Source organism: Cicer arietinum, chromosome 5 (genome assembly GCF_000331145.2).
Source record: "Cicer arietinum cultivar CDC Frontier isolate Library 1 chromosome 5, Cicar.CDCFrontier_v2.0, whole genome shotgun sequence".
Classification (NCBI taxonomy): domain Eukaryota; kingdom Viridiplantae; phylum Streptophyta; class Magnoliopsida; order Fabales; family Fabaceae; genus Cicer; species Cicer arietinum.
This window is the reverse complement of record NC_021164.2, coordinates 67669527-67690625: the sequence shown is the minus strand read 5'-3', so window position 1 is coordinate 67690625 and position 21099 is coordinate 67669527. Positions and strand designations below refer to the sequence as shown.

General features: G+C 32.3%; 5 protein-coding genes across 8 annotated transcripts in view; 3 read left to right on the top strand and 2 right to left on the bottom strand.

The window, feature by feature from the left end:
- Positions 1-156: 156 nt before the first annotated feature.
- Positions 157-4260, top strand: LOC101494599 (uncharacterized). The gene is made up of 2 exons (XM_004502540.4): positions 157-3461; positions 3700-4260. Exons 1-2 carry the CDS (start codon positions 647-649, stop codon positions 4155-4157), a joined length of 3273 nt encoding a protein of 1090 aa, XP_004502597.1. The 5' UTR covers positions 157-646; the 3' UTR covers positions 4158-4260.
- Positions 4261-5753: 1493 nt separating this feature from the next.
- On the bottom strand, positions 5754-8296 carry LOC101494289 (uncharacterized). Of its 3 annotated transcripts, none has more exons than XM_004502539.4 (9): positions 7959-8295; positions 7798-7863; positions 7119-7199; positions 6958-7011; positions 6808-6876; positions 6494-6556; positions 6301-6383; positions 6117-6182; positions 5754-6000 (listed from the first exon to the last, which is right to left on the bottom strand). In XM_004502539.4, the coding sequence occupies exons 1-9, from the start codon at positions 8178-8180 to the stop codon at positions 5958-5960; spliced, it is 747 nt and encodes a 248-aa protein (XP_004502596.1). In that variant the 5' UTR covers positions 8181-8295; the 3' UTR covers positions 5754-5957. The 3 variants fall into 3 exon arrangements, with proteins under 3 accessions (XP_004502596.1, XP_012571896.1, XP_073225450.1); XM_012716442.3 differs by having other exon boundaries at positions 7798-7856; positions 7959-8281; XM_073369349.1 differs by lacking the exon at positions 7119-7199 and having other exon boundaries at positions 7959-8296.
- Positions 8297-8791: 495 nt separating this feature from the next.
- On the top strand, positions 8792-10675 carry LOC101493966 (pentatricopeptide repeat-containing protein At3g21470). The gene has a single exon (XM_004502538.4). It carries the CDS (start codon positions 8931-8933, stop codon positions 10530-10532), a length of 1602 nt encoding a protein of 533 aa, XP_004502595.1. The 5' UTR covers positions 8792-8930; the 3' UTR covers positions 10533-10675.
- A 311-nt stretch (positions 10676-10986) lies between these two features.
- On the bottom strand, positions 10987-14627 carry LOC101493431 (psbP domain-containing protein 4, chloroplastic). Of its 2 annotated transcripts, XM_004502536.4 has the most exons (9): positions 14287-14627; positions 14117-14182; positions 13389-13442; positions 13115-13203; positions 12670-12788; positions 12061-12164; positions 11699-11810; positions 11349-11576; positions 10987-11224 (listed from the first exon to the last, which is right to left on the bottom strand). In XM_004502536.4, exons 1-9 carry the CDS (start codon positions 14512-14514, stop codon positions 11160-11162), a joined length of 1065 nt encoding a protein of 354 aa, XP_004502593.1. In that variant the 5' UTR covers positions 14515-14627; the 3' UTR covers positions 10987-11159. The 2 variants fall into 2 exon arrangements, with proteins under 2 accessions (XP_004502593.1, XP_004502594.1); XM_004502537.4 differs by lacking the exon at positions 13389-13442.
- A 5590-nt stretch (positions 14628-20217) lies between these two features.
- The window catches only part of LOC101493103 (glycolipid transfer protein 2-like), a 1871-nt gene continuing 989 nt past the window's right edge, over positions 20218-21099 (top strand). The window contains exons 1-3 of the mRNA XM_004502535.4: positions 20218-20645; positions 20747-20802; positions 20896-21026. Coding sequence (XP_004502592.1) covers positions 20486-20645; positions 20747-20802; positions 20896-21026 — 347 coding nt within the window. The 5' untranslated portion in view covers positions 20218-20485. The remainder of the gene's footprint in view (positions 20646-20746; positions 20803-20895; positions 21027-21099) is intronic.

The window sequence follows — 21099 nt, the reverse complement described above, 5'->3', positions numbered from 1 at the left end:
ATTATTATTATTATTATTATTATTATTATTATTATTATTATTATTATTATTATTATTGTATACAGCTCAATTACACACTGCAGAATCTTGTACCAAATATGTTGTTAGATCTGATAAAAATCTTGGGAATGATTTGTCATAGAACTTGCTTTCTATATTGTATACTTATTAGTTCCAACAACACCTCTCACTCTCTGTTAATTTCTAATTATAAAAATTACCCTGAGTAAAGCTTGAGAGTAGTTAGGCAAGTGAGTAAAATATTTTTTAGTTACTACCACATCTTTTTCACATACCTTGTTAGGAGTTTAGGAGCATAGAGAGCAACAACAACAGATAAATTATCAGATCATTAAGAGATAAGGAGACAAAAAATTTACTCAAAAAATTTTAATAGATTGAATATATGAGTCATATTTCTTATATAAGATTCCTTTAATTCATTTTTAGTTAATGTCAGACTAACCACTTGTTCGTTTCTTCGGCCTTTGATGAAAGATAAAGGAACGGCCTACATCATCATCAGTAACTTTAAATGGAGACATGTGAATTTCAATATCCAAGTATCAATGATACAGAAGAAATAGAGAGAGTAGTGGTAGTATGTTTGGATGAGAGAGAACAGTAGCAGAACACCAACCTCATCATGTCAAGCAATGCATTAAAGCTTTTTATCTTGTTTTTTACTATCTCCTTGTTTCCATTCATTTCTTCTCTAAACCAAGAAGGTCTCTCTCTACTTTCATGGCTTTCAACTTTCAATTCATCCAACTATGTCAGTACTACCTTCTCGTCATGGGATCCATCTCAGAAAAATCCATGCAGATGGGACTATATAAAGTGTTCTGCAGAAGAGTTTGTTGAAGAGATCATAATAACATCGATCGATCTTCGTAGCGGTTTTCCTACACAGTTCCTTTCTTTTAACCACCTTACAACTCTTATCATCTCAAATGGAAATCTCACAGGAGAGATTCCAAGTTCAGTTGGAAACTTGTCATCTCTAGTTACTCTTGACCTTAGCTTCAATACTTTAACAGGAACCATTCCAAAAGAAATAGGAAAGTTATCTGAACTAAGATGGTTATCTTTGAATTCAAATTCATTACATGGAAAAATTCCAACCACAATTGGAAACTGTTCAAAGCTTCATCAGCTGGAACTTTTTGACAACCAGCTTTCCGGTATGATTCCCGGAGAAATAGGCCAGTTGAAGGCTCTTGAATCGCTGAGAGCAGGCGGAAATCAAGGTATATTTGGCGAAATTCCAATGCAGATATCAGATTGTAAGGCTTTGGTTTTTCTTGGACTTGCAGTTACTGGAATTTCTGGTGAGATTCCATCAAGTATAGGAGAACTTCAGAATCTCAAGACACTTTCAGTCTACACAGCACATCTCACAGGTCAAATTCCACCAGAGATTCACAACTGTTCAGCTTTGGAAGATTTGTTTCTGTATGAAAATCAGCTTAATGGAAACATTCCTTATGAATTAGGTTCCATGCAAAGCCTCAAAAGGGTTTTACTGTGGCAGAACAATTTAACTGGAAACATTCCTGAAAATCTTGGAAACTGCACAAGTCTGAAGGTTATTGATTTCTCTTTGAATTCTCTTATTGGTCAGTTACCTTTGAGTCTCAGTAAACTACTCTCATTGGAGGAACTTCTTTTGTCTGATAATAACATTTATGGAGAAATACCTTCATATGTTGGCAATTTTTCCATGTTGAAGCAACTTGAATTAGATAACAACAAATTCTCTGGTGAGATTCCATCTGTTATAGGGAATCTGAAGGAACTCACACTCTTCTTTGCTTGGCAGAATCAGCTTCATGGAAGTATACCAACAGAACTATCTAACTGTCAGAAACTTGAAGCGATTGATCTTTCGCACAATTTCCTTACTGGTCCGATTCCAAATTCTCTCTTTCATCTAAAGAATTTAACTCAGTTGTTGCTGATATCAAACAGACTTTCAGGTCAAATTCCACCTGATATTGGCAGCTGCATAAGTTTGATCAGGTTAAGACTAGGATCAAACAACTTTACCGGTCGAATTCCACAAGAAATAGGCCTTTTGAGAAGTTTGAGTTTTCTAGAGTTGTCTTATAATCAACTCAGTGGAGATATTCCTTATGAGATAGGTAACTGTGCTCATCTAGAAATGCTTGACTTGCACAGCAATGAACTCCAAGGAACCATTCCTTCCTCATTAAAATTCCTCGCCAGCCTTAATGTATTGGATCTTTCTTCAAACAGAATAACAGGAACCATTCCCAAGAGTTTTGGCAAACTTACATCTTTAAATAAGTTGATTCTAAATGGAAACCTTATCACTGGTTTAATCCCTCAGTCACTAGGCCTTTGTAAGGATTTGCAGTTGCTTGATTTAAGTAACAATAGAATCATTGGTTCTATTCCAAATGAGATTGGTTACTTGCAAGGATTGGATATTCTCTTGAACTTGAGTTGGAATTCTCTTACTGGTTCCATTCCAATGACTTTCTCTAATCTCTCAAAACTTTCCATATTGGACCTCTCTTACAACAAGCTCACAGGCACACTCATAGTACTTGGTGATCTTGACAATCTTGTGTCTCTAAATGTTTCCTACAATAAATTCTCCGGGACTCTTCCGGACACGAAGTTCTTCCGGGACCTACCAGCGGCTGCGTTCGCTGGTAACCCTGATCTTTGTATTAACAAGTGTCATGCAAGTGAAAATCTACAAGGCAACAAGTCAATAAGGAATATTATTATCTTCACTTTCCTTGGAGTTATTTTAACTTCTGCTATTGTCACTTGTGGAGTGATATTAGCACTGCGGATTCAAGGGAACAGTTATGGGAGTAGTAATGATTTTGATCATGAAGGTGAACTGGAATGGTCTTTCACTCCATTCCAAAAGCTTAACTTCTCCATCAATGACATTGTAACAAAGTTGTCTGATTCAAACATTGTTGGAAAGGGCTGCTCGGGCGTTGTTTATCGTGTCGAGACTCCAACAAGACAGGCTATTGCAGTGAAGAAACTATGGCCAATAAAGAATGAAGAGACACAAGAGAGGGATCAGTTTACAGCAGAAGTTCAGACGCTTGGATCAATAAGGCATAAAAATATAGTGAGACTTTTAGGATGCTGCGACAACGGAAGAACTAGAATGCTCTTGTTTGATTACATATGTAATGGAAGTTTGTTTGGATTGCTTCATGAAAAGAGATTGTTCTTGGATTGGGATGCAAGGTACAAGATCATACTAGGAGCAGCTCATGGTTTAGAATATCTTCATCATGATTGTATCCCTCCCATCGTCCATCGCGATATTAAGGCTAACAACATCTTGGTAGGTCCAATGTTTGAGGCTTTTCTTGCAGATTTTGGCCTTGCAAAATTGATCATTTCATCAGAGTGTGCAGGAGCTTCTAATGTTGTCGCAGGTTCTTATGGATACATAGCTCCTGGTAAGTATAAAAAACTTTTCAGATTCTAAAACAACCATTTTTATTTTATATGCAAATGTTAATATATTAGTTGTTATGTTACTATTTTCTCATTCATCAGAGTCGGAACTCCTTGTCCTTTAACTCCTCCAACTAGATTACTAAAACAACTATTTCATTTTGGCAAAATATCAGTTTATCAGAACTTTAAAGTGTCTTAACAGTTTAAGTCATTATTTTTTCTTTTTCTTAATTTCAGAATATGGATACAGTTTAAGGATCACAGAGAAAAGTGATGTATACAGTTATGGTGTTGTGCTACTTGAGATTTTAACTGGAATGGAGCCAACAGATAACAGAATTCCAGAGAATGCTCACATTGTAACATGGGTTATCAGTGAAATCAGAGAGAAGAAAAGAGAGTTCACAACTATCCTTGATCAGCAATTAGTATTGCAATGTGGAACAAGAATTCCAGAGATGCTTCAAGTGTTAGGAGTGGCTCTTTTATGTGTGAATCCGTCCCCGGAAGAACGACCGACGATGAAAGATGTAACGGCAATGCTCAAGGAGATCAGACTTGCAAATGATGATTTGGATAAACCAAATGTTCTCAATAAATGCATGGTTGTTACCAATCCAAAAGCAGCAGTTCATTGTTCAAGTTTCTCAAGATCATGTGAACTTTTGATAGAATCATCATCCTCTTCTTCATAGTCATTACTAAATTGATTATTATTATTAAATCAGTTAATTTGTTAAGTGACAAATTATTTATTTGTATAGATCAGTTTATATGTTTATGGTAATTCTTATTTCACACTACAACTGTGTTATTTTTGTAGATAAAATCTTTCTCTGGAACAAAAGTCAGAGAAGTAAATAACTGTGTCCTCATCTTAAGTTGATATTGTCCTAGAATTGATGTCAATAAAAACAACCACTGTGTTGTCCAAAATTCAAGTAATAGAAGGAATATAAAAATTTGAAACAGATCATATGTTAGCACTCTAGTCTAGTCTCTATATATATTCTATTAATTTCTGTTTCTTTTTCTTTTTTAAATGAGCATAAAATAAGGTTCTTCAAATAAATACTTTTATTTGGAGTGCACTAAAATTCAGGAAGAAAATGACGCATTAGTCTGTATCATACCAATCTAAGAGTTTGCTTTTGCCGACATGAGGGGCCAAAATAAGTAACCTAATGAAAAGTTCACAAAAAGTTAGAAAAGGGTTTATCATTAATCTCACCTTTGGTTTTGTGGACAATTTAGGATGGTTTTGCTCTAACACATTAATTATTTTTAAAAATGACCCGTCCTTGCTAGTTTCTGGCAGTACAAAATTAATTAAAATACACTATTGTAATTTTCGATAGTGTATTTGAGAAGAACATGAGAGCAAATGAGCATTTGACAAATATTTTTGGATTTGAAAGCTTATGCAAAAAAATCTAATTTTAAATTATGTCGCCCAAGTTTATTGAATTTTGCTTGCAAACCCACTAAATTGGTAGTGTTTAATGTGCCCATGATTTTCTTCCACTACCTCCGTACAATTCATTAAATGGTCATATTTGCTAGTGCACCCCAAAAATTTCTTTACAACTCTTTACTTAAATTGGTTTGTTCTAGGGTTACATCTTCGATCGTTTTTGGGTTACATTTCCAATTTCAATTTATTCTTATTGTTCCGTTACCTCTGCTACGTTGGAGACGTACCTATTGTATCCCAAGGTATTTATGCTCATCTGATGGATAAATTATTCTATTTTGCATGTGAACTCAACTTTGTGGTTGTTCATTGTTCTCATTCGTTGTTGTTTATCCCAAATTATAATAGATCTTATAGGGTTGGAATACCCTTCCCTTCTTAATATAACTTTTGGTTCTTAAAAGATTAATGAAAAGTGGTACATGTAAGAGGTTTAGGTTCAATTAACCTTGGGAATTAATAATGACTTGTTAGAGAAGGGACCTCAGAAACGAACATAGCTTTCAAGAGACTGGAGAGATGGGCTAGAGAAAAAGCAAGAGTTGATATTGTCTTCATTTGGGGCATAAGCTTATAGTAGAGGGCAAAATATTTATGATGAGAAAGAGAAGCACATATGGACCACAATCTTTCACAAATTATTATTGTAAAGATGGAGATAGTTCGTACTCCATGATATTGAAAAGATGTCTTGCTTTTATTCATGTGATAGGAGACAATCCTTGGCCCACATATAGTTTGATACATCTTATTATTATTATCTCCCCTGCTTAGAAAAACAAGCAACTATCAATGTTAAGTAATCACTATCTTCCCATACAAGAAACGTTAACTTCGTTAATTAATCAATTACAAATGTAATAATAATGTATGTATGCATCTCTAGTTCTTTTGCCCCCAAAACAGTATTTAATTCAGTTCATGTACAACAGCATTATTTATTACTTCTATTTAATAACAACAATACAGTCAGTGGCTCCTTTATTACAATCTTGAGCACGTTAATTACAAGGTACACAGATCAAAACTTCTTTCCTGGGTGCCACTTTATGCTGCATCCAACACTTCATACAAATACGAAAACCCAACTTTGAGCATACATGATCATGACAGAGACCAAAAACCGAAATTTTCTAAAATAATCAAAAGGAAAAGTATATGTTCAGAGTAGTGAAAGTACCTAGGTGTTTGCTCTGATGGTACCTGCTGGCCACTCAGAACACGATCTATTGCCAAGCTCAAGTCTCTTTATAAATAAAAATATATGTAAGTCAAAAGGTTGAGATAATTTCTTAGTGTACTTTCAAGAGATTAAAAATGTTGAGATAATTTTCAATGCTATAATTCAATTCTAAGAAACAAACCTTCCAGTTACTTGTATGTTACTACTTGGCCTTGAATCATCAAATTGACCATGATAAACCAGCTCAAACGGCCTTCGACCATCCTGATATTATATGATTAATGGATAGAAAATACAACATACCTCGATATTTGAGGGTTTAATTTAACCCCAAATCAAAGCAACATTGATCAACAGTGACTGGTTGTAATTACCTTTTTGAAAAGGTAAAATTCTGGTGTACAAACAGCTCCAAAATCAAGTGCAACATCCTGTGACTGCAATAAAGAACATTCCATCAACTATCAGATTTTAACAATATTACGGCATAGATAACATCAATTCTTAAATAAATTGGTTGCTTTCAATTAACCCCATCAAATAAAAGATTCAATTCCAATTTAAAAATATTTTGCTATCAGGTTCCAGTTTTAGGATACAAAGGCTGATGTGATTTGGAAAACACAACTGCGCATGCATACAACTGATAAATCATGAGAGTTATGACTACAAAATTACAGAATCAAACCTCATCGTATAGGTATGGGAAAGGATAACCAAACAACTTAGCATCTTCTGCCATAAATTCTGGTCCATCCTGCGAGGCAGAAATCCAAGTTGGACAAAGTATACAATAGTTTAAACGTAGCTATATTCCGTGATATGAATTTACTGTCACCTGGGGGTGTGTAGCTACAGAATTAGAAGATATTGCAATGACAGCAAGTCCTTTCTGTAGAAAGACGGAAAAAACATTTTTTTAATGGTTTAAACTTATACAAGCTCAATCTGCTATCAAAGAAAGAACTACATTTCTACCAGGGTAATTTGTTTAGCTACCTTCATATAGAATTTAGTAAGCTTTACAATGTCTTTTTTCAGGTGCTTGACAAATGGACAGTGGTTGCATATAAACATAACCTGCACGACCACATAAAGAGCGAGGAAACACATACATGGTCACCGTGGAGGAGGGAAAATGATTATATTTTCACTAAATAAGCAACAAAAGAGAGGTCTTAATTAGAATTTTTGACACACTTATAACCACAAAAACAGTCCATAAAACTTTGGCACAGCCCACAATCATGGTTCACAGAGCACCTTTTGCACATTGTTACAGGAACTAAATATCTTATAAGAACAAATGCTACATACAGTGATACTTCACATTGTAGGTATGTCCAATGTTTGGCACCGACACACTTGGTTATGTCTGATCACTTTTATTTTCTTAAATTATTACCACTGTTTACTAGTTTGTTTCTGTATTGGTGTTTCATAGACACAAGAAAATCATAATTGAACGGGAATGAACCTTACAGGGTGGCATTCTACAATATTTCTCAATCAATTCTGACATGAAACTTGCTTGCATTAATAAATGGTCCCATTTCAAACGAAACCCTTTTAAATGTATATTCAGTGAGCCTAAGATAGAACCATAAATCATGAATGAACAATAAAGTAAGCAAAACAAAGAAAAATGAAACAAATCAGAAATAATGAAGCATCCTACCAGTAGAGCTGGATGTGCTTCAAAATCTTCCAATGTCCAAACCTTCCCAGTAAGAGGCTCTGCAAGCTAATTCAATTTCAATCCATAAAAAAAACAAACATAAATCTAATGATTCCAATATTTCAAAGAACAAAATAAATAAAAAGGAGTAATGCAAAAACCTGAAATTGAGGAGCTCTGAAACCCAAGGAAACACCTTTGGACTCTGTTCTGGCAGCTTTAATGACAAGCCTTGTTGGGTATGAGTAGTTTCTAGTATTGAGTTGGAAGCGAAGAGGGTGAAAACACTGTTTGGAAACAGAGCATGATTGGGAGAGTGAGAATCCAGAGGCAGTTGAAACAAACGGTGAAGAAAAGGATGTCACTCTCAGTCTTAGTGCCATTATGATTGGGTTGGATAATGGAATGGTTACTCACTCACTCCAATATTCATTCACCTCAACCACAATTTTCCAGCATCATCTTCTTCGTATATCTTTTCCACTCTTCGTTTTTTCATGCATCTTACACTCTTTTTTCCCATTTTGGGTAGTGATGGGCCTGGACCCAATTCATAACCATAAGGCCCGGGGGCACAACTGTAGTCAGCCCAATTTGTTGTAGAAATAAGAAATTTTTGGATGAAACGAAGATGATGAAAACATGGTATGAAAACAAATGAGTACACAAATTAATGTTCAAATAATATCCGTGAGTTAAATTAATTCCAAAATTTTGTAAATTATCAAAATATTGTAATATAGACTTCAATGTCATTTATCTTCTTGAGACAGATATTCTAATAAAATTTTGTTATTTCAAATAATATTTGTAAATAATAGTAATTGTGTTTGAACTAATTTATCTATAACTAGTCTATAAAAAATTTAAATTTTATCAAAAAAATTAAATTCACGTTATAATTACATTATATGAAATCAACATATACAGTAAAATACTCAATTCATTATTTGGATTAATATTTTACAATTTCAAGATCTAACATGGAGCATCAAATACTCGATTCACTGTTTGAATGATATCTTATGATTTCAATCATCTATTTATCAATTCAAATAACAATTTAACATATGCTTACTACTTCAGAGAAATATGCTTATTCAAAATAAAAATAAAAAAATTAAATTAGGAAAATGAAGATGCAGCGCGTCAAAAAAATTAGTGGAATCGCAGAGAATTTCAACCCATCAAATTTATCACGTTCCCAAGGATCATTGAGAAGAGCTCTTGTCGTGTACAAAGAAACTCGTCAGGAAGGAACATGCGACCCCACCGTGCTCCCTCAGTTACTCAAAGCTTGCGCTTCTCTTCCCTTCCTTCATTATGTTAAAGTCCTTCACGCAGAGTCCATCAAAGCCGGTTCGAACAGCGACGTATTCATTGGAACGGCAATTGTTGCCGCTTACTCCAAATGCGGCGTCGTTTCGGATGCGCGCAAGCTGTTCGATGTTATGCCTGAAAGAAATGTTGTGACTTGGAATGCAATGATTGGTGGGTACTTGAGAAATGGCGACACTGAATCTGCTTCACTTGCGTTTGAGGAAATGCCGGTGAAAACAAGGGTGAGTTGGAATCAGATGATTGGTGGGTTTGCTAGAAATGGTGACACTGTAACTGCTAGGAGATTGTTTGATAAGGTTCCACATGAGTTGAAAGATGTAGTGACGTGGACTGTGATGGTTGATGGGTATGCTAAAAACGGGGAAATGGAAGATGCAAGGGAAGTGTTTGAGTTAATGCCTGAAAGGAATTGTTTTGTTTGGTCATCTATGGTTTGTGGCTACTGCAAGAAGGGTAGTGTCGTGGAGGCTGAGGCCATTTTTCGACGGATTCCGGTCCGGAGTTTGGAGATTTGGAATTCCATGATTGCTGGCTATGTACAGAATGGATTTGGTGATAAAGCATTGCTAGCTTTTGAGGAAATGGGTGTGGAAGGTTTTGAGCCCGATGAGTTCACTGTTGTTAGTGTTTTATCTGCATGTGCTCAGATTGGGGACCTGGATGCTGGCAAGAGAATTCATCACATGATAGAACATAAAGGAATAGCTGTGAACCAATTTGTTTTGAGTGGATTGGTTGACATGTATTCGAAATGTGGGGACTTGGTTAATGCAAGGTTGGTTTTTGAAAGTTGCAATGAGAAGAATAATTTCTGTTGGAATGCTATGATTTCAGGTTTTTCCGTCAATGGAAAATGCAAGGAGGTTCTTGAGTATTTCGGGAGGATGGAGGAGTTTAATATAAGGCCCGATGCTGTCACATTTCTTAGTGTACTTTCTGCCTGTGCGCATGGAGGTTTGGTGAGTGTTGGGTTGGAAGTAATATCTAAAATGGAGGCATATGGAATTGAAATAGGCATCATGCATTATGGATGCATGGTTGACCTATTGGGAAGAGCAGGGAGATTAAAGGAGGCATATGACTTAATAAAAAGAATGCCAGTGAAACCTAATGAAACTGTTTTGGGTGGAATGCTTGGTGCTTGCTGGATTCATTCAGATATGAAAATGGCTGAACAAGTTATTAAGATGACTGGTGTAGACTCTGCTACATGTGGTAATTCCCACAACGTGCTTATGTCAAATATCTATGCAGCTTCAGAAAAATGGGAGAAAGCTGAAATGATGAGGAGGACCATGGTAAATGGGGGGTCTGAAAAGATACCAGGGTGTAGTTCAATCATCATTAATAACTCTGTTGTTGATTTAAGTATAGGTAAAGAAGTTTTGTGTTAAGTGAACGGGCTAAGTGCAATCTAAAGAGTAGAAATAACAAAATGAACACTATGTATCTCCAACCACATGCCATGACCATGATAGATTTGTCCTCGCCACCTCCATTAATATTCCTAAAGTTCTTAATCACTTATGCTATGTGATCTGTGATTGAGTTGAGGGCAAGGAGTTGTGTTGTGGGTAACAAATTGTGCTATGAAGCCCCACAGATAAAGTGTTATGGGAATGGATTTTCTCAAGTGACACGAGGGTCCATTGAAATTTCCGTCTTCCATTGAAAAAGAGAGAAAGGAGATTACGGAAAACAAATGGAGAGGATCCATTCCCATAAGTTTCTGTTATCAAGTCTTAAAGAAAAACATTTCTTGAGTACTTAACATGTAGAAAAGCAACAACCAAGAATGGTCGACTTCATAACAGACTATTTACTTTCCATCCTGACTAAACATACCAATGCAACAAAACTATTTTGGTATATTGAAGGTATAAAGACTTATATATTTGATTTCTTGATTCACAGATATCCAACTCAGTAAAAGTAGTGGGAAACTTGTGTATTACAGTATACTATTCTACAGAGACAGAATTTTGCATAAACATGATCTCTCGATTCATTGAAAAATCCAATTATACAACTCGAAAAGAGTCCGATATCTTCTTCAAATCACTGTAGTGTCTCTTCCACTGAAGGCCTGCAATTAAGACAAACAACATTAGATTATATTCTATTAAACCTTGTAACATTTTATATACTTTTTTTATGACTGTTCAGACTTGATGTTGCAAAACTACTTAAAAGAAGATAACAAAACTTACCATTGCCGGTTACACCAAACAAGTATAGGCGGTTGCCAGCAGCAGTGGCAGTAATGAAAATATGAGGAGGTTCTAGCTCAAACTGATAGTAAGTTCTTCCTTCATGTTCTGCTACACTTGCACTAAGAACCTTCCCTTCTACATTTTCTCCAATCATTTCTGGGCCAAACGCATTGATCACTTTGTCTGGAGGTCCAATTTTTTCTATTGTAGCATCATCACCAAGAGCTGCATACTTATAGTAAAAATTGTTACAATCTAAAACAAGTTCTCGTGTTCTTTCTGCCTCAATTTTATTTTCCTTGTCTTGAAAAGGCTAAAATGAACAAAAGGAAATCAGACAAACTCACTGTCAGAGAATCTAAGAACCGGAGCAACGATGACAAACAGACGTCCTTCCTTAGAGCTGGCAAATCTCAAATCTAACTCTGTGCCACCAAGATCTGCTATTGATACAGGTACCTGTTAAACAAATTTATGCTTAAGTTTACATAACGCAAGCAAGCATAAGAACAAATCAACAAAAAAACATATATAATGTCCTCCACGTGATCGAATGTGAGAAACAGAAAATATCTTCTGACTAAAGGAGAATGAAATTTCTCGACCAAAAAGAGAGCAAGAAAATACTTTTGGACCAGTTCAGGCAAGACTCAGAAATATTATAGGATACTTTTTCCAACATCAAAAAGAAGAAATCATAACTCGTTACCTCTTCCCATTCTTGAGGTACCGAGAAGGTGTATGGAATAATAGGACTCCAGCCAACACCATGTCCTCCTGATTTCTCATCTGGCCTACGATATGTCCTCCAACCTGTCTGATCAAAATCTTGACTACGTTATTTCACTTTCACTTAAAATCCATTGAAAATGTTAGACAACTGGAGTTCTGGCTTGGAAGCATGTAAAACCACAGTTCATAATTGAGCATCAAGTATCAACTATGTAACACCAACAATTCAGATTTTAGGCATGTCCGATGTCTAACATGTGACGGTGTCTAGTGCCGATTAACACATATAATTACATTCAATTACTTTCACTTTTTTAATTATTATTGGTGTCTGCATGTCAGCGTCATGGACGTGTCGGGATTTGTGTTAGTGCTTCATAGAAAATCAAGTCTACAAATGGAACCATCAACACATTTCTTTTATCATGGCTTGGATTTCTTGTGGTTTTTATGTTAACTTGTTATCATGTTATAACTTATAGATATATTTATTTGCAACAATCTACAATCATGGACAACATAATAGAATGCTTTATTGCCCACATGAAATAAAATATAAATCTTTAATGATGCAAAGTTAACGAACCTTGTTCATCGGGTTCAGACAAACCAGGAATTCTTCCTGCTAGAAGACCTTGTTTCACCACAGCCAAACTCACTCCTGGAAAACCCAACAAGGAAATTCCAAAAGCCAAAACTGTTCTTCTGTTCACCAACAAAGAGGAACATTGATCACGCTCTCTATTAATTCTAAAACTGTCTTTTGATAGTGAGCCAGTTACATTTCTTGAGATTTCATTTTTAATTGAAGAGGGTTGGATGTACATGTATTGCGGGTTTCCTCCCCAAAATCTAGGGTTATAAAATCCTAGGATTTATAAAATCATTCTTCTTCCCCAAATTAGTTTTAAATTTCTGCAACTAAAAACCAAAATCTTTATAAATAAAAAATTCAAAAGGTTACTACTTTCAAGAGATTAAAAATATTCAGATAATTGTTCAATGCTATAATTCAATTATAAGAAACAAACCTTCCAGTTACTTGTATGTCACTACTTGGCCTTGAATCATCAAATTGACCATGATAAACCAGCTCAAACGGCCTTCGACCATCCTGTGACTGTAATAAAGAACATTCTATCAAATATCAGGGTTTTACTATATTAGGGGACATAATAGATAACATCAACTCTTCAATAAATTGGTTGATTTCAATTAACCCCATCAGAGAAAAGATCCTTTCCAGTAAAGATTCAATTCCAATTTAGTAATATTATGCTGTCAGCTATATGAATTTACTGTCACCTGGGGGGGTGTAGCTACAGAATTTGAAGATATTGCAATAACAGCAAGTCCTTTCTGTAGAAAGAGGGAAAAAAAAGATTTTTTTAATGGTTTAAATACAAAGTTCGATCTGCTATCAAAGAAAGAACTACATTTCTACCAGGGTAATTTATTTGGCTACCTTTATATAGAAATTACTAAGCTTTAAAATGTTTTTCAGGTGCTTAACAAATGAACAGTGGTTACATATAAACATAACCTGCATGATCACATAAAGAGGGAGGAAAGACAAACATGGTCACCACTGAAGAGGGAGAATGATTAAATTTTCAATGGTGACCATGTTTGTCTTTGTCACCATTAAAGAAGGAGAACTTTTAACGGCGTGTCGGTGTCCTCACACATGTGGTGTCCTCGCACATGTAGTTTTATTTGATGATTTGTATTTTCTTAAATCATTACTGGTGTTTACGTGTCAGTGGTGGTGCTTTCACATGCAAGAGAATATCATAATTAAACAGAAATGAACCTACTTACAAGGTGGCATTCTACAATAGATTTTTTAATCAATTCTTGCATGAACGTGATTATATGAAACTTGCTTGCATTTATATATGGTCCCGTTTCAAAAGAAATCCTTTTAAATGTATATTCAGTGTGCCTAAGATAGAACAATAAATCATGACTAAACAATAAAGTAAGCAAAACAAAGAAAGACGATAAAAATCAGAAAGAATGAAGCATCCTACCAGTATAGCTAGATGAGCCTTAAAACCTTCCAATGTCCAAACCTTCCCAGTTAGAGGCTCTGGAAGCTAATTCAATTTCAATCCATTAAAAAAAAGTTATAAACAGAAAATAAATGTAATTATTCCCATATTTTAAATAACAAAATAAACAAAAGGGGTAATGCAAAAACCTGAAATTGAGGGACCCTGAAATCCAAGATGACACCTTTGGACTCTGTTCTAGAAGCTCTAATGACAAGCCTTGTTGGGTATGAGTAATTTCTATTATTGAGTTGGAAATGGAAGCGAAGAGGATGAAAACATGGTTTGAAAACAGAGCATGATTGGGAGAGTGAGAATCCAGAGGCAGTTGAAACAAACGGTGAAGAAACGGAAGTCACTCTCAGTCTTAGTGCCATTATGATTGGGTTGGAATGATTACTCACTCCAATTTTCAATATTCACCTCAACCACAATTTTCCAGCATCATCTTCTTCTTCATATGTCTTTTCCACTCTTCGTTTTTTCATGCATTTTCTTCTATCTTTTAATTTTTCTTTCCATTTTGAGTAGTTATGGGCCTGGACCCAATTCATAACCATGAGGCTGCGGGGCCAACTGTTGTCAGTCCAATGAAATATTTACTATGTACCCCCACATTCGTCCCTATACTTCTATAAATTTTTAAAAATATCAAATGTACTTTTGATTTTATTTTTCTTTTACTATTTTATCAACTCAACTTAAGGTTTACGGAAAACTTTTTAAAAAATTTACAGTACAGAAGATTTCTACCGAAAATCTTTTTTAAAATTTTCCTGTACTATTTAAAATAAATAAAAAAATTTTAAAAATTTGATGTGTATCAGAAAATTTCTTCACAAGTTTTCCGGTACACACTAAGTTTTTTTTTTGGAGTGTAATTACTTTATCGGAAATTTTGAAAAAAAATTCTAAAATGTAACTTCTTTACTAGAAAACTTGAAAAAAAATTTCTGGAATATATGTTATATACCAGAAAACTTAAAAAAAGTTTTCTGGTAAAATTAATTAATTTTTTACAAATTTTAAGATTTATACGACGGCGAAAATGTTATTTCCATGCATTTGTAGGGTAAAGGTCAAATGTGAGAGGTATAGGATAAAATTTTCCAATCCAATTTTTTGTAGAAAAGAAATACACTTAAATATAAGAAAGTTGGTTGTCCCTTGTTGTTGCCCCATAGGCCCATCGTTTTACTAAGTTTACCCCTTACTGAATTTTAGCTTTTGGCTTGGCAAATTTCTGAATGCTTGAATTCGATTAATTAAATTATCGGACTCATGCATCCGGTAGGCACTAATACATAAATTTGGCAGCCTTCTCGCCAAATACTTCTTCAACACTTAACATCAAATCCTTCACATGTGTCCACGTTTTTGAAGTTCAAAAATCTCATTCTTCTAAATCATTGGCATCATCAACTCTATTTTTCTTCATTGCAAATGTAATGTAGCTCTAAAACACTTTTGATTGTCATATTTTAAATGTTTTGAAGTTCTATATTGACTAGTATTGGATTCACACATCCGATATGTGTTGATGTAGTCTAGAATGAGTAGTTTTCTGCATAGTTAAGTTTTAATTTGTGATAAATATTTATAATTAGTTATGATTGAACCTAAAGTTAAATTCAAATATTAGTCGGCGTCCGATTTGAAACCTAAGTTGGCAGCTGAACCAAAACCGGAGCCTATAGTTGAAAAAGTGAGATTATGTAGTGTGGGTTTGAGGTAATAAAATGATATTATAGTTGAATTGAGATAAATTGAGGGTTAAAGAGTTTTTGATTTGGAAATTAGAGTGAAAGAGAGAAAAGAGCATTCTACCCTATATGTTGGTAGCTACCAGATGGGTGATTCTGGTAAATTATCAAATTGGATCCTGCAATCCGGTGAGGGGTAGTTTATGTTTTTTTGGGAGGTTTGGCAGACTCGTGGTGGGGGGAGATAAGCAATTCCTTAAATATAATTTTGATTAAATATCTTTTATCAAAATTCGTTACAGTTATTTATCTTCTTTTTTTAAAATCTATTTTTGTTCTTTATTTTTTATAAATGATAAATGGTAGTCTTTTCATCATATTCATTTTAAATAACTATATGATTATAGTTATGAACGATTGATGTATAATCTTGGACCAAATTGTAAAGTTAAGCGTACAACTTTAACAAGGATGACATGAAAATATAGAAAACTTCGATAAATGTTCTTCATTTCAAAGGGTTTGCATATGTTTCAAAGCATGCAAGAAAAGTTTTTTTCAAGTGCAAATTTATTATTGGATTAAATAGATGTACTTTTGAAAGAAAATTATATGGATAATATTGACAATTGTTAGAAGGGGTATCAATGACCAAATGTTATTATAGTCTTTGTTTTGATTGTAACAAGAACTAGAATGCATTGGTTATAAAAGATAAGACGAAAATTAAACAAAAATATATATAAATGATCAAAATAAATATTAAATAAAAAATTAATGATTAAAATTATATTTAAGTGAAAGAAAAATTTAGATGAATTGAGATTGTTATATTAATAGCAAAATTTGAACTCAAAAGTCCTTGTGAGGTTAGAACTGAATTCTTATCAACTTGACTGATCTTTGTTGTGAAGTCATATTTTCTTTTCTATTTCTATTCAATATCATTTATTTGTATTTCAAATTTGTCATTTAATATAGAACACATTATGATAGATATACTTATCATGTAAGAGGTCCACATGATATGCCAGTAAAATGTCGCTAATAAATTTTTAATAGTAGTGTAATTAATGTTAAATTCATCGCAATTTTATATGGCATGTTTGAGTAGTAGCATTTGAGTTTAGAGCTATAATTTCGATTATTAGGAGCTTGTGTGTTAATAATCTCAACTTTGTAGTTAATGTTTTTTTCAGAGACAAGCGTATATAGTTTGTTCATTCTCTAGTTAGGGTGGCCATTTCGTGGTCTTGTCTCCAAGTTTTGATCATGCACCACTTTGTATTGAACTCCTATTATTAAATAGGGTTAAATGGTTGTTAATTCCATTTTTTTTCACTAACATTTGATGTCAGACTCCAACAACATAGAAAGTTCGAATATTTTTTAAAAGATGTATTGGTATTTAGTGTCTGAAATATTTTAAATAAAATTAAGTCCGCAAAAGAGAACATAGAAAAACTAAAAAAAGAATATAGTATAAATATCAATTTCATTTATTTATATTTAACTTTTTTTAATTAATATAGAACAAATTTAATGATAGAAATATTCATCATGTAAGAGATCCACATGACATATCCGTAAAGACCAAAGAGTCCTAATGAATTTTTATTTTTCGGGTGATCAGTGCTAAATCTATTGTAACTATATATAGTATAGATATAGATAAATAGATAGATCGTAATACATATAATCAAGATGTATTTTAAAAAAAATAAAATTAAGATCGTTGTAACAAAAATTGATTTTTTATTTATTCAAATTCATTTATTTGTATTTTTAATTTATTTTTTTAATTTTTTAATTTTTTATATAGAACAACATTAAAATGGTAGAAACATTTATATCATGTTAGTTGTTTATACGGCGGTAGATCTATAAAGAACTGGTAACAAATTTTTATTTGTAGTATAATCAATGTTATTAAATTATATGCAATTGTATATAGTACATAGAAGTATAGATATAAAAATTTAAGTTTGAACGTGCTAGATTCTTTTGGAAGAATCTCAAATTTACTACTATAATATTTTATTATATAATCAAAGACCAATAATACAATTTAATATATATTATCTTATTTCCTATAAAAAATAATATATATTACCTTATAAAAATAACTTTTCTTTTTTAAAACAAAAATTCAATGGAGAAATTGTATGGTGTCGTTCTACGAGTATATCTCAATTGTAATAATTTTATTTTTTTGTTTAACATCTAAATTGAAACTCGTGTCGTGTGCCGTCTTCAAGTTGGTGGCGTAAAACATAGATAACTATTGAAAGCTACATATATAATTTGATGTATAGTAGTTATATAAATTAACCTATATGATTATTTGTGTCAAATGTATTAATGCATGTACTTGTGAGGGATTCTGGTATAGTCCGTTGTTTTTCTATGAAATTATATCAAAAATGTAATAATTGAATATAAATGTGCAATTAAATAAATTAAATTTTTAGAGGTTTTATATATTTTATGGTACACCAAATACTTTAAAAAATATATTTCCCATTGACTAATGGAAGTAAGAAAAAATGATCATATTAAGCCATATTAATTGTCAGATTAATTATGAGTCTGACTTGCATGAAGTAGCTATTTTCTCTTGTAAATTTAATTTATACATGTTGACTTTTAATTACTGTCTAAAGAAATATGTTTTTATATATTAATATGCTAGTTGTTGTGTGTAAATTTTTTTATGTATATGTATTTGCAAGTATATTTATAGTTTAAATATAATTTTGATTATTTATTTTTTAGGTATAATTGTTCTTGCAGTTTCTTAAATTAATTTCAGGTAACACTTCAGTTATTTATTTATTTATTTATTTTTATTTAATTTTAAGTAACAGTTTGATCATTTAAAAAAAGAATGTTATCATTCTTTTAAAAAAAGAATCATCAAAATTTTCAAACAAAATCCATAAAAATAATTATCATCTTCAATATAATACAAATTTCATCAAATTCATAACTCAAATTTTCAAATAAACTCATATTTTCATTCTTTATTTAATGAATTTGATGTTGTTGGAGATAAAAATATGAGTTTATTTGAATATTTAAGTTATGCATTTGATGAATATATGAATTTTTTTGAAAATTGTATTGAACTTTATGGGATTTGTTTGAAGATTTTGATGAATTTTCTAAGTTTTTGGAAATAAAGGATAACATTGTTGACATTTTAAGATATAAAAGATCAAATTTTTACTTAAATTAAATAAAAGACTAAATTGAAAAGAAAAAAAGATATAGGACCGTGGTGTTACCTGAAATTAAGTTAAAAGATCGCATGAGCAATTATACATATTTTTTATTTAACATGTGTCTTGGTTATTTATCTTTTGTTTTAGTTTTTTTATATATTAATCGTTTTAGTCCTTTATTTTTTATAAAATTATATAAATTTATCATTTTATTAAGAATTAAAATGAATAATACGTAAAAGATGAAGGACAAAGACGAATAAAAAAAGATATCCAAATAAGTTTGTTGAGTATCAAATTGTGTGAATTGTGATGTTAGACACTAATATGTCTTTAACATTGGCGATGTAGCATTTTAAAATCAACAAATATTATTTTTCTCATGTCGGTGGCATGCAATATTTTTCTCGCATTAAAACTAACAAAAGTTTTGAGCAATCTGAAATTTTTAAAATAGAAAAAATTTCAAAAATTTTTATATTTGAAAACTTTTCAGATTTAAAATTTTTGAAACTTTCTAAACTTTCAAAAAATAATTCTTATTTCAAAATTTTGAAACTTTCAAAACTATCAATTTTAAAATTTATTATAAATGATTAAAAGAGTAAAATTATCTTTTCACGTTGATTGAGAGTAATAGATTTAAGTGTGGAGGTGCACGATAAAATACTTTACATTATTTTGTCTAAATCCTACCATTTTGTGGGGTTTTACATGCTGGTCCGATAAGCCCAATTCATTTTATGAACTCTAATTTTATTTTATTGAAAGACTTTTATGTAAATCATTATCATATAAAGATCATGAAATATTGGTCAACGAATATGCATCCATTAACAATTTTTCAAGATTTTAAAATTCCAAATAAGTAGTAACAAGGGAACTAGTTAACGGTAGTTTAAGAAAGAAAGGCTAGATTGTTTGGCCCTGTCAAGTTCAGGCATGGATTTGATTTATTCCGATAATAATGTTTCATTTCATTAATTAATTATTAAATAAATAAATATAAGGATAGCCTGATAGCCTAGGTGATGAAGGAGGAAAATTGATGATAACTCCAAGGTCAAATATATAGTCACCATCAATGACCAACATACAAAAATTAATAGTACAATAATACTACTACCAAAGATTAAAATACTAGTATGGAGCTAAGTTATTACCAGATGTGATCAACAATTAATAATTGGCATTGTTCCTGAGTTCAAGTTCAAGTTCAAGTTCAACCACTTGATAAAAAAAATTATAAATTTTATATTCCCCTCTCTCTCTCTCTAACCAAAATATTTGAAACAATTAACTACAGTAGAAAAAGTCCACGCTATTTTTTGCTTATAAATATAAGCTTGGTTAAGTTTTGTGAGCTATGTGTGTGTTTTTGTATAAGAGAAATTGAAGAAAAAGAACACAGCATAAGGGAAATGAAGAGGAGTAGAGATACAGAGAAGAAATCAGAGATAAACTCTGCTATTGAAGAGCTTTCAGTGCTTGTTATAGTCAAACCTGGAAAAAATCATGAGACTGCACACATCCCAACAAAGCCTTTCCTATCTTTATGTTACATGATTCTACAAGTTCTTGGTTGATACTACCTTTCTTTCTTTTTTTTCTTCCTTATTTTCAAACATGAAAATTATGTTACAAAAACAAATTGTAACTATGTTTTATTGTTTTTGTTGCAGATAAGGTAGGACCAACTATGGCTGTTTTGAGACAAGACATTCACCAAAATATTAAGGTAGCCAAAATAATACTAATAATAAAGTATGATGGTGTATAGAACTAGTATATTATTATTATCCATGTGTTACTTAGTTCTATATCATTGCAGAGATTGGAAGCAATACATGAATCAAATCCCTTAACCAATTCAAATTTGGTTGAGATATTTAAATCAGAAACTAGCAAAGGCAATGCAAAGAAGAGGATTAGTGGCAGTAAATCCTTTGTTTGGCTCACTAGGTGAACATATTTATATATATATCTATATATATATATAGTATTATTAGTTAGTAACCTTTTTCTTTTCCTATTT

Bases quoted from the DNA above. Each gene is read 5' to 3' on its own strand.
- LOC101493431 (XM_004502536.4), bottom strand. From the start codon at position 14,514: ATGGCACTAAGACTGAGAGTGACTTCCGTTTCTTCACCGTTTGTTTCA. The intron at 14,183-14,286 runs GTTTTTGCATTA...AAATTGAATTAG, and splicing joins TCAGGGTCCCTCAATTTCAG to CTTCCAGAGCCTCTAACTGG. The intron at 13,443-14,116 runs GTAGGATGCTTC...CTCTTTCTACAG, and splicing joins AGGCTCATCTAGCTATACTG to AAAGGACTTGCTGTTATTGC.
- LOC101494599 (XM_004502540.4), top strand. From the start codon at position 647: ATGTCAAGCAATGCATTAAAGCTTTTTATCTTGTTTTTTACTATCTCC. The intron at 3,462-3,699 runs GTAAGTATAAAA...TCTTAATTTCAG, and splicing joins TTATGGATACATAGCTCCTG to AATATGGATACAGTTTAAGG.
- LOC101493966 (XM_004502538.4), top strand. From the start codon at position 8,931: ATGAAGATGCAGCGCGTCAAAAAAATTAGTGGAATCGCAGAGAATTTC.
- LOC101494289 (XM_004502539.4), bottom strand. From the start codon at position 8,180: ATGGCACTAAGACTGAGAGTGACATCCTTTTCTTCACCGTTTGTTTCA. The intron at 7,864-7,958 runs GTTTTTGCATTA...AAATTGAATTAG, and splicing joins TCAGAGCTCCTCAATTTCAG to CTTGCAGAGCCTCTTACTGG. The intron at 6,183-6,300 runs GTTTGTTTCTTA...TTATTTATAAAG, and splicing joins AACATACAAGTAACTGGAAG to AGACTTGAGCTTGGCAATAG.